General features: G+C 44.0%; 1 protein-coding gene across 12 annotated transcripts in view; it reads right to left on the reverse strand.

Moving 5' to 3' along the window:
* The window catches only part of LBH (LBH regulator of Wnt signaling pathway), a 217,913-nt gene that overhangs the window by 183,426 nt on the left and 21,554 nt on the right, over window positions 1-12,933 (reverse strand). For 6 of the 12 annotated variants that reach the window (XR_012902955.1, XR_012902956.1, XM_075925343.1 and 3 more), the window contains exon 3: window positions 11,467-11,554. The exons of the other annotated variants lie outside the window; for them this stretch is intronic. Coding sequence is in view for 4 of the 6 variants with exons in the window: in XM_075925343.1 (XP_075781458.1) it covers window positions 11,467-11,554 (88 nt within the window). In the remaining 2 variants the exon portion in view is untranslated. The remainder of the gene's footprint in view (window positions 1-11,466; window positions 11,555-12,933) is intronic. 12 annotated transcript variants of the gene reach the window in all.

Here is a 12,933-nt window from a genome sequence, read left to right on the forward strand (position 1 = left end):
TGGTCGTGCCTCAGTTTCCCTATCTGTAAAACTGGAATGATAAAGGTGCTGGGAGGCTTAAATAATTACTTTTGGAGTGTGAAGTGCCTTCTGTGTGAGGATCTCAAAGCACTGTTACTTATCTTCTAACTTTCTCCGCCTCTTTAGCAGCATCATTGGTTGCTCCCTCTGTAGTCCGCATCCCTTCAGATTTTATTTCCATGCCTTGGAAACAGGAAAATAAAATGACTGGTGATGAGCAACTCTCAGACATTCTGGCAGCTTGGATTGGATACTTGTCCAGACATTTGTTTGCTTCCCTAAGCCCTCTCCAAAGTCTCTGAATCTTGGGTGTGCAGAACTGGGCTGGAAATCGCATAAGATACAAAGGTGTAGAAAGACTTAGAGTGCCAAACACTGCATGGTAACTCTTGCAGGGGCTGGATTATACAGGAAATTCATGGGAAAGTTAGTGCAAAATAGCTAGGGTGTGGTTTTCAAGCACAATAACTATTCCACAGTAAAAACAATGAGGAGTATAGTCTTCAAAGTGCCACAGGACTCCTCCTTGTATTGGCTGAAACAGACTAACACTGTGACCCCTCTGAAGCTTATTCCACTGCGGTATTACCCATGGGGACCTACTGTGAGGGTATGTGTGCATTGCCAGCAGAGATGAAAGTAAGTGGGTGCTCTGGCAAGAGCTGGCTGAGCTGCTGCAAAAGACAGCAGGGAGCCATTTAAAGAGCTGGCAGGGACCTGGGTTACAATAGGACAGTACCTGTAAGACATTTTAAGTTACTTTCACTGTCAATTGCCAGAGCAGCTGTGACTGTAGCATACCTTGTGCTAGCTGTACTCTAGCTAGCATCAGTAACAATAGTCGTGTAGATGTGATGGCACAGGCGTCAGTGCAATGCAGCTGTTAAGAGTGTCCCTAGCAAACTTGTATAGACAGGGTAGTATAGGCTACCCATCTACTACAACAAAGACTTGCGGAAGCTAGGTTAAAGCTAGTGCTGGTCTGCCTACCTGTGTGACAGCGGTACCTTCCCTTGCAGCATAGCCATAGTCTCAGAGTGCCTGTGTGCGGGTTATGTTAATTCACATCAAAGGTGAATTAAGCTAAATTGCAGAAAGGCACTTTTAAGGCTGGGTGTCTCCCTGACAGAGAAAGCGCACCAGGTATTCAGCAATAGTTATTCCAGTCTCACCCTGCCATGCTGGCAAGCCCTTAGTTGCAGGGTTTGGAACAGTTACCATAAATACTACAGGTATTTTTTTTATAAGGCAGTAGTTCCCGAAAAGCTTCTGTCCAGCACCAGCTCAGACCTTCAGAAACAGGGCCCCTGAATCCAGACATTTCACCAGCACCTTAGCTCTAATTCTCCTATTCAGTGAGCTGGAAGCCAGGTGCAGATAGGCAGGACGGGATTAAGACCTTTAGAGGCCCTAAGCACTGAAAAGATTATGGTGCCCCCCCATATGTAATTCAAAATAAAAACAATACTATACCATAAAATCTCTCTTTTTTTTTAAGTGCCCCTGCTTTCCTGGTGCCCTAAGCACGTGCTTGCCTATTGGGTAATCCAGCCCTGCAGACAGGGCACTCCTTCCTTTGCCTGCTTTGCAGAACAGCATGGAAGCCCTGGCTCCCAGTAGGAGGAGGACGTGTCTATAATCAGGCCAGGGAGGTGTAGCTAGAACAAAGGAAGAGTAAAGAGGTCAAACCACAACAGAAACAAACCACTCTGGGGAGTGAGGGGGAGCAGGGGAATATGTAAAAAAGCAGGTAATTAAGTTAGTCACCCAGCAGTGAATTACAACCCCAGTCCTGCTTCAGTCTGACTAAGGAATCTTTCCTCCTCCCTCCTCCCCTCGTGCTTGCCTGTTTATGATATGGCCTATGACAAAACAACGCCTTAAAGGAATTATGCAATGGAGTTACTAACCCTTTAGATGCTGGAGTTTTCCACTGTCTTGTGCCTACAGCTGTGCTTACACTACTAGCTACATTATGCTGCTCACACAGCTCTTTTCCTAACCAGGCCTCAGCATCTTTATTGCTTTTCCCCCTTTGTCGCCAAAGCCCTGTTATAGAGCTGCAAAAATAACCCAGGAAAAACAAGATTAGAAAAGGGATGTTCCATTGTGAACTGGCTAATTGCTTCCAGCCATCATCTCCGGACTCTGACAGTTCTGCTGGTGAAAGAATTCAGCTCCCAGTATCCCTTTGCTGATAAACAGTGGGCAAATATGCTGACCTTTGAGTCTTTTACAATGGAAGTGGGGAAGAGGCACTGATGGGTGCGTGTACCATCAGTGGCACTAGCGGACACACTTCAAGGATTTCCTGCATCTGTGTTTGTTAAGCTCCTTGAAAATGGAATCAGGAGCTATACAAGTCCTAAATATCACAGGGCACATCCTAGCTGATGCAAAATGGCTTGCAAAGTTGCCTTCAATGGAACCAGATCAATTCTCACCAGCTCCGAATTTGGCCCTATTATTTTATACCATGTCAATGTGCTAGGGGATTTCAAGACAACAAGGGCTTGCCCGCCCAGAGAAACTGACAGAATTATACGGATAGAATGTATACTGCTGCAGTGATGCCAGTACAGCTCCCCATCTAGGACTGGCCTATACTAGGGATGTAATAGTATAGTTGATTAATTGATTAACTGATAAGCAAAAGCTTATAGGCTAATGCTATAGACTACACACATTTCCCCTCTTCCTTCCAGTAAATCTTTTAGCAGGCTGGCCAGCAGCCTGGTTCAGTCCCGGCTTGCGCTGGGTCCCAGACCCATCTCCTTTTTGGCTCTGCATTTAAAGTGTATTAGGAGCCAGGTGAGCAGGCAGCCCGGCTCAGTTTTGGCTTGCACCGAGTCCAGGAGCTCAGACCCTCACCCTGAACAAGGGTGGCTGTCACCCTGTGCTGCTGTCTCTGTATCAGCTAGTTTTTAAACTGCTTCCCCTCATGGACCAACTCCCGCCTGGCACCCTGCACTGCTGCCTCTGAGATGCAGCAGCATGGAGTGGCAGGGGGCTCCTTGGGAGTGAGGCCGGAGCACACTGGTTGTTCTCTCCATCCCTTGGGGCTATAGAATAATCAACTAACCGATAAGAATTCATGAGGTTAATCGACTATTCAATTATCTACTATTTAACATCCCTACGCTACACTGGGAAATGACATCAGCATAGCCGTGTCTCTCAGGGGTGGGGAAAATTCACACTCCTGAGCGATGTAGCTGTGCCATAGCCAGCACTAGGTTGAGGGAAGAATCCTTCCTTTGAGCAATCTACTGCCTCTGGGGGAGGTAGTTTACATGTAGCAATGAGAGACCCCTCCCATTGGAGCGAGTAGTGTCAACACTGAAGTATTGCAGCTGTGCCCTTGTAGCAGTTTAAGTGTACACATACCCCTAGACACTCTTATTCCAGTATAAAAGACTCTGTTTCTTGTTTAGTGTATTTCACTTTAAAAACTGGGTAGGCTTACATAAGAATAGCCACATAGAAGTTATAGTGGTGTGATTGGAGTGGTTTAACTATAGCAATATAGAAGCTTCAGGGGATAGCCGAGTTAGTCTGTACAGAAAAAACAACAAATGGTCTTGTAGCGCTTTTTAGACTCACAAAACATGTAGATGGTATCATGAGCTTTCGTGAAGAAGTGGGCTGTAGATACCATCTACATGTTTTGTTAGTCTATAAAGTGCTACCAGACCATTTGTTGTTTATAGCAGTATAAATCAGTCATGTAGAAAAGCCCTAAAAAATCAAGGTCACTGCCCTAAAGAATTTATCATCTAAAAAGCCAGGTCCTGCAAATGCTCCCCCATTAGATTCAGTAGGACCACTCACATGAACCAAGTCACTCACATGATAAAAAGTCTCAGGCGGTAGCCATGTTAGCCTGTAACTTCAAAAACAACGAGCAGTGCTGTGGCACCTTAGGCTGTGTCCAGACTCAAGGGTTTTTTCGAAAAAACTTCACTTGCGTCTAGACTACAGCCGCATTCTTTCGAAATTAAATCGAAAGAACGCGGCTTTTCTTTCGACGGCGGTAAACCTAATTCCACGAGGAAGAACGCCTTTTTTCGAAAGTGCTCTTAGTGCTCTTTCGAAAAAAGGCGTTCTTGAATGCAAACAGGGCTTTTTCGAAAGAGAGCATCCAGACTGCCTGGTTGCTTTCTTTTGAAAAAGCAGCTTGCTTTTTCGAAAGTACTGCTTGCAGTCTAGACGCTCTTTTTCGAAAGAGGCTTTTTCGAAAGTATCTTTCGAAAAAGCCTCTTTCGAAAGAGGCTTGCAGTCTAGACGTAGCCTTAGAGACTAACAAATATATATACATATAGTATGAGCTTTCGTGGGCAAAATCCACTTCTGAAGTTTTTTCTGTACAGACTAACTCGGCTACCCCCTGAAGCTTCTATACTGCTATAGTTAAACCACTCCAATCACACCACTATAACTTCTATGTGGCTATTCTTATGTAAGTATAGCCTACCCAGTTTTTAAAGTGAAAAAAGTACCCACGAAAGCTCATACTATATACATATATTTGATAGCCTCTAAGGGCACATCTACCCTGGGGGGTTATTTTGAAATAACTTCCCTTATTTCGAAACGAGGCAAGCGTCCACACTACTAAACCTGTTATTCTGAAGTAACAACTCCTGCTTGTAAAGAGGAATAAGCTTATTTCAAAATAGTTATTTTGAGAGTTATTTTGAAATAACCTGGTAGCATAGACATAGCCTAAGGTGCCACAGGACTGCTCGTTGTTTTTAAAGTTACTCACCTGTTTTTGTGAGATCAGGCACTTAATGGGAAAAAGGGAACAATGGAAAGAAAAGTAGCTGAATACTAATTAATCATCTTGGTAGATTTTTGTTTTTTGACATTTTGCACTGGTTAGTTTGTTGATGTTTCTTTGCAGGGGGAAACTGGGGTTTATAGATTTAGTTTCACCTTCCTTTGATCCTGGTTTCTCTTAAACTATGATTGATTCAAATGTTTTACTAGCTGCTGTTCATGGTTCAGGACAGTCAGCCCATGTTAAAAATGCTTTGGCTAGTATCTTTATTCTATTTTGCTGCTGTCAGAATGTTGCAGAAAAATTACACTCCATCCTAACTAATGTTACTAGACTGGCAAGACTTTCTATTGTAGACCTGGCCTCAGTCCCATGTAAACCCATATTTGGAGCACAGGTCTTGCTATGGTCCTCTGCACAGAAGCAATTTTCACCCCCTTAGAACATTTATTTTATGCTCAAAATATATATAAATATAGATTGTCTATTGCTACCAAAATACAAGTCCCACTCACAAACCAGGCCCCTATGAAGGGGAGGGATAGCTCTGGTTTGATCACTGGCCTGCTAAACCCAGAGTTATGAGTTCAATCCTTGTGGAGGCCAGTTAGGGATTTGGGGCAAAAATTTGTCAGGGATGGTACTTGGTCCTGCTGTGAAGGCAGGGAACTGGACTCAATGACCTTTCAAGGTCCCTTCCAGTCCTAGGAGATAGGCAATCTCCATTTTTTTAAATTGTAATAGATGTAGTGCAAATGTAGAATGAAGAGACAGTGTGTGTGAGGTGAATGAGCCAGCGAGACAGAATGACAGACTCACTGGGCTACGAACCAGCCCACCCTGAAACAGAGCCACACTCAAAGTTCAGTTTGCACATTTGAAACTTTGCTTCAATTTATGCATCAAGACACAGGCCACCTCAGTCCAGCCATTTCAACAAACCAGAGTCAGCTGGTTCTATAATAATAACTGTTGCGCTTCCTGAAGCATCTATGTACATTCATAATAAGTAATAGTGTATAAAATATGCATCTCTATATAATTAAGAGTGGTTGGAATGATGACTCAGACATTCCAGTAAGCTTTTCTCTTGTTGTTGGTGTGCGAAAAGTAATTTTAGTCAGTTTTTCCGATGACTTTGGGCTTTCAGAACAGTAATTAGCAGAGTCAGCTTATCAGCTCTTGTCAGTGACCTCTCCTCATGCCAGACCCTCTCTCTGTTTTGGTCACAGCCAAAAACTTGGCAGTCAGTTCTCAGGGTTTGCATTTGTCTGCTTCAATGTGACAACAGATTGAAACAAATGGGCACCAATCATGCATACATGCAGAGAATACTTTTAAACATGCGAGTAATTTCATTGAAGCATCTTGGGAAGCAAGCTAGATATCAAGAGGCGAAAACATTTCAGAAGAATTGTTTTTAACTCTATTGGCTAATATACTAAGCACCCCTCCCATTAATTATGATTCCGCCTTGCACCTTTCATATTGTATGATTGCAAACTGCTTTACTTGCCATGCAAAAGGACTTCGGGCTCTACTCCTGAATCAGCAGCCAGTTGAAGAGTGAATGAAAATATGTTGTATTTGTATTACCATTACACCTAAAGGTCCAAGTTAAAGACCAGCACTCTGCTGTACTGTGTACAGAACATTGTTTTTACCAGTTCTCTACCTACCTCCAGATGGTATGGCATAACATATGTTAATTAAGGAGTAAATCCTGATCTCATTAAAATAATGGCAATGCTCCTGTGCTTTTTATTGGTGGCTGATCTAGCTCCAAATGCTTGAAGATCATCTGGCAATAGGTTTTGTAAGAATGATCCAAGAAAGCCCCCCTGCAAAAGAAAGACTCTGACTGACCTCAATAGGTTTTGGATCAGGCCCTCATATAAATGCAAGGTAAGATTAACAATATAGTGCAAAATCTATTGGTTGTGGAATAATACTAGAGAGAAATATTTATTTACGTCTGAAAAATAAAAGAAGAGAAGAGAATTCCAAGCAAATAGATTATTCAGCGCATTTCCTCTCGCAAGATTTGTGCCATTCTGCTGCTAGATGTCAAACTCACCAATGTGTGTGGGGAGGATCAGCAAAAGATGATTGCACCTCTCAAAGTTGTGTGTGCATGCATGCAGGGGTTTGCAGGACTGAGTCCTTCAAACATTTTGTATGTGTATGAGAAGAATTATTTTAAACTTCAAGGACTTCACTGATCTTCAAAACTCAGGATAGGTGAACTTTGCAAAGTTCAAGAGTTTGCAAACCTCTCAAGCTTTTGCCTGGGGTCAGTGGGTTCACTAAATGAAACTAAGTTGATGAAACTTTCTTTCTTGTACATTAAACTAATTTATCACCAGTGGAATTTATATTTAAAACATATGTTTTCCTAGCTCAAGGCTGCCCTGTGCTACATGGCCCCCCGCTCAGCAAAGCATACCTATTTGGGACAGCGTTCAAGAACAAGGTTAAGTCACTGAGGTCAATGCAATTTAAGCACAGCCTTTAAATTATGTGTGTGCTTACGTGTTTTCCTGAATCAGGCCTATAAGAGGGATTCTCCCACCCCACCGAATCTGAGATGGCACAAGAGGGTACCTGCCATATGTATTTTGTCATCAGATTTTCTCTCATCTCCTTTGTCCCCAGTCTTTATTTTACACACTCTCTAGAGTTTGCTCGTTCTTCCCATTCCATGCTCCATTCTTCCACTCCTCCCTTCCCCCCAAGCTGTTTAACCCAGACTTTTCCCCTCCCCCTACAGTGGAAAATGAAACTGACAGCTTTTGAACTTATGGACCCAAACCTTAGGAATGTGTTCAGGCTTAGGCTAGATGGACCTGCCCAGCACAATGACGACAGTGTTAATCCCCATCTGTAAAACCAGGTGAAGGCATCAATTCAACAAATAACACATGGGTTGATGGACTGGAGTTTCTTTGGCTAGCCCAAACCAAGAAAGGATTTTGTGTCAGCATTTGGATTGGAACTTGGTGGCTCTGGTCCACCCTTCTGGCCACTAAACCACACATCTCTCTGTCAGATGAGCCTCTGTGAATTTTTGACCAGAGTTAATTTAAAATCACTGACTTTGTGATTGTGGTGGGATATCTATAACTAGGTGGAAGTTAGGTGTATGGTGTTCATAGCTGGTTTCTATGAAGTACTGGACACAACTATATTTCACAAGTGTCTGTCATGTGAACAATAGCCAAAAGTGATTTAGAGCCAATTGCTGGTTACTAAAGAGATTGAGGTGAGCAGGCAGTGAAGCCAAGAGACACAGGGAGGCTGAGCCCAAGGGAAAGCTCTCTCCCAGTAGTGAGAAGATCAGAAGGGAATACTTTTGCTTGAAGAATTGAGGAGGACTGCACCAGGTCACTAGAGGGCTATTCTGAAACAGCTTCTGAATAGGTGATGTGGTCACACTATGAGACCTACTTAAATAATGACCAGTTGTGTTGATGGTAAGAGGAACCCACAGCCTTCTGTCGAGAATATCACCCCCTGTGTTTTTAGTTATAACTCCCACCATATTACCCACTTTGCATACCAGGTAATCAGGCCCAAGTTCCTTTCTCTGCCCTGCACCCCCAAATTTAACACCGAGCGACAATGAATCCCATGAATCTCTGTCAAGACTTCTGAATTGTTTGGCAAACTCCATTTTAATTGAGATTAACAAGTTGGAGGGCAGACTGGTCATAAGTTCGGTAACAATTTAAATTCCTTTATACCCAGGCACAGGGATAATAAATCAAGATTTGGCTGGAAGAGTGACAAGCCCTAGCGTGTCTTATGAGAAGAGCTGCACTGTATGGAATATGTAGCTCATACTGTGTTCCACCGCCCACCCTGTCTTCTGTTTCCACCCAGCCATGTTTACAGTCTAAATCCTGCTCTAATTCTGTCATTAATTCCCCTCCTCACAAGAGTGTCACAAACAGCATGGGGCTGGAGCATTAATGGATTAAACTGACCAATTAAAAATAAGAGCGTGTCCAACTACTTAAGAGGCCAGGAGAAGGGTAACCAGCTACCTCAGAGATGGAACGTGAGAGAGAAAATGAGAGACAGGACCTCTGCAGAGTGGAGCTGGTGACCATGTTTGTAGGAGTTTCCAGACAAGCACATTTGTAACACAGTTTTCTTCTACACGGCACATTGTTGCAGGCTAAAGGAGGCTGTTCATTTAAATGAGGCTGCACAGCAGCTTCAATAGCCCCATACCATCAGGTTCAGCGTCATTCAGTTTTACCACATATTCAGGGCCTTCCCCATGTTAACTGCAAAATGGACATAATTGGGTCCCTAGAGGTAGAAATGGGGTCTTGCACTTCTGTAGTAACACGTCCCGAGTTGGCATGGCAACCAGAATGTAACTGTGTTGGCATTACCTAAGATGGAAAACAGCACAGCAGTCAATCATGGTTCTTGAGGAAGTACACTAGACAAATATATTTGGACTCAGTTGCAGCTAGCCCAGCTCAATCCTCAGCGTGCAGAGCACCAAAGAAAGCAAGGTTTTGAAACATGACTAAAGTCCAACCATAGGGGGTTTGACTCTGCAGAGACAAAAAATTTTAAAAATTGAAAAGCTACAGTCACAAGAGCGTAGGTGATTATAGTTTGGTTATCCCCTATCCAGCTGCAACACAGATCCAGTTTGAAGTGTAGACTGGGCTGTGACTGTGTTTTGTAACCAGAGCCCATTCTTCCGATTTGGCTGCACCTTCCTGATGTGGAGGTGCCCAGAACCAAAGATCTGGTGAGGGTGGAATCTCAGCTAACATCCACTGAGGTCAATGCAACGATGCTGCCTTACCCCAGCTGAGGAGCTGCCCCTAGGGTTTCTCTTCTGTGTGCTGCAGCCCTTGTGCTGGTACCATTCCCTGCTCAGGAGACTCCCACCAATTCCAACAGGGCATTTTGCATGAATGCCTGCAGTCAGGGAAGCATCTGGCTGGTGCCAATGTTTGGGAGAGGAATAATGAGCGCATTGCACATTAACTGATTCCACAGGAAATACCGAGCTTCATAAACAAGTCAAGTGCAGAAGAAAGGAGGAAGTATTGAAACTAAAACCAAAGCTGCTGTGACATTTTCATGCTTGGTTTATGACATCCTCTCCCACTTGTGTTTTTTACTTCCTTGCTTATATTTATCAGATGAAGCTGGTGGTCGCTACTACGGTAACACTATGTGGTTACAGCTCTGGTAGAGAACAAGTGCTCAGCATACACTTCCTTTGTGGCTTTCCCCTCCTCCCCACCATGCTCCTTATACTGCCCCCATTCTGTAGTTGCACAGAAAGATTTATGTAACTTGTATCTTTTTTAGGACTTTTTCTGCCTTCTGAACCCTCTGGGGATGAGAAGGTCCCTTCTCGATGCTGCCATTTAAGGTTCAGAGGCTTCCTGCTAGAGAGGACACACACACTATGCTCTCTCTTGCTCACAAGGGCCTTAGTTTTATACTCTTGTGTTGCTTTCTTATTGTAAAATAAAGGCAATTCTGACCCAAAGACTATGGCCGCTCTTTGTATTTGGAAAAGCCATATCACAACAAAAAGCTAGCAGGACACTTATGACAAAGGGGAGGAGGAGAATGTTTATACTGGTGGGATGTAGCCTGATTCAGAACCATAAAAACAAAGCCCATCCCTTCCCCTCGAAGATTTGTTGCTCCATTTATTGAATGGATGGGATTTCATGCCAGTGAGAGGTGCTGGTTTAGAAAATGATGTGTGGCATGCACTCCCATCCATGGGCAACTGTGGTGAAATCACTCGTTTATTTCATAAAGGTCATCAAACAGGCATCAGGCGATAAAGTCATTCAGTTACAACTGCCCTGCCCTGCAATCAAACTGGTGACCTAAAAACAAAAGGCTCTACAAACATCCAAGGTATGGACCCCTCCTAATTTTTCTACTTCACTCTAAACCTCTCCACCAGCACGGCATGTTGAAGCAAACATTAGGAACGCAAGAGCTCAGCACCTAGCCATAATGGATGTGCCTATTCCACCCAATTAGTTTACTTCAATGGCATTTCACCTAGCATGAATTTAGCCCATTATAGTCTTTCAGTTTCTTCTTCAAATATACTCCCCATGCACATACTCACATAAATTGGTCAGACTCTTGGTTTTGAGCTTTTGAACCACATCAGAAGCTTTAAAAAATAGCTGTTGCTATCTTCTGAACTGTTTCAAGAATCACCATGACTAACCAAACAGCATCATGAACTACATCTGAAACAAGGGTTCATTCACTCCTCCAGCCATCCCCTGGCACGCAAACTTTCAGCTTAACTAGAAGTAATGCTGGAAAGACTACGTAAATTATCCCCAAATGATATTTTGCAGCCTCTGACATGATTACTGACATGAAATACGGCTGATTAGGGTTGGATGGATCTGGTCAGATAAAATAAGAACCAGGCTGGACCTTCACTCACATTTGCACTGAACTTTCCACAGAGTTTAATGTATAAATGCTGTCAGGACTTTTTTAGCTTTTCCATGTGCTAAGCCAAAACTGAAACACCACGAGCAAGACAGCATGTTTGTGTCACTTCTGAGATATAGCCTTTCATCCCCAACGTTCCCTTTCTCCCCAAAGAAAAGCCCAGCTAGCACTGACAATCTCATTACCTTGGTAGCTCTGTTTCCAAAGCGAGAAGATGTAAGAAAGTTCTGAGAAGAATCCAACCCAAACTTCCAAACCCTGGGACAGTCATTCCTGTAGGTGAATGTATAAAACAACAGTCACTTCCCCCTTCGTTGTTCCAGGACAGCTCCCAGCTTCACAGTAAACCTGAACATAGCGGTCTTCAGAACCTACTCAAGATTTGTTAAATATCAGACTCTAGCCACCATTAGTAAAACTAGCCTGAACTCCTCTCACTCCCCAGGTGTTCTGCCTTCCACAGGCTGAGCTTAAACTCTAAGGAGTGCTCACAAACTATCACGTTTGTTATAACAAATTTGTACTTCCCTACACCAAGTCTCATTTATGTCAGGATCTCAAACTCCCTTACAAAGGCAGGTATTACCCAGAGCATTGTGATTAGAAAATTGAAGCGCACACAGACTGGAGAGACTCGTGTGGAGATGCAGGCAAGGATAATGAGCACTGAAAGGCCCAGGTGGTAGCAGCACTGGGTAAACGCTCTGTGAGCAGTAACCTGAAAGTGTGGTAGAGGGTCTGCAGTACTTCTGAGTGGAACTTTTAACATTAACTCCTTGAGTACCTTCCTTCCAACAGAGTGACTCACCCACCCTCACAGCAAGACTGCGGCCCAGCTGGTAGGAGGACCCAGATCACTTATTTCTCTGTCCATAGCTGACGTTACTAGGACATGCTGCCTCCCAAAGCTCTCCTGGGGCAGCAATGTCATCCAGGGTTTGAGCATCTAGTATTCACGATGCACCATTGTACCTGGCCCATCAATGGCAACTCCCATCCCAGCAGTTCAATACCTTTCACAGTTATCCACTGAGTTACCCCAAAGATCCCTCTGAGCTTGGTGCTGAGCAGAAGGAAGGTAAAGCTGAGACCCACAAAACAGCTAGACTCACCACTTCCATGGTAATCGCTGGAAGCAGAGCTGGTGACAGACTTTGCTGAGCCCTGGGCAATATGTGTGTTGGGAGGGGTGGACCTGGAAGGGGGGGAGCTAGTGTGCCTGGACCACACTGCACCTCCTCCATTCATCCCTCAGTGCCACCCAGACAGTGCTGTGTGGGACTCTGGTGACAATTTAAAGGGCCCAGGGCACAGAATGCTGCTGATGCCATGGTAGCTGTGGTGACAGCCTAGAGCCCTAGGCCCTTTTAAATTGCTGGGCCCCAGGGCAGCTACTCTCTTTGTCCCCTCCCATCAGTGACCCTAACTGGAAGTTAGGAGCCTAAACATCTTGGCTACGTCTATACTGGCATGATTTTCTGAAAATGCTTTTAACGGAAAACTTTTCCGTTACAATCATTTTCGGAAAAGCGCGTCTAGATTGGCAGGATGCTTTTCCACAAAAGCACTTTTTGCGGAAAAGCATCCATAGCCAATCTAGATGCTCTTTTCCGCAAAAAAGCCCCGATCGCCATTTTCGCGATCAGGGCTTT

Source organism: Pelodiscus sinensis, chromosome 3 (genome assembly GCF_049634645.1).
Source record: "Pelodiscus sinensis isolate JC-2024 chromosome 3, ASM4963464v1, whole genome shotgun sequence".
Classification (NCBI taxonomy): Eukaryota; Metazoa; Chordata; order Testudines; family Trionychidae; genus Pelodiscus; species Pelodiscus sinensis.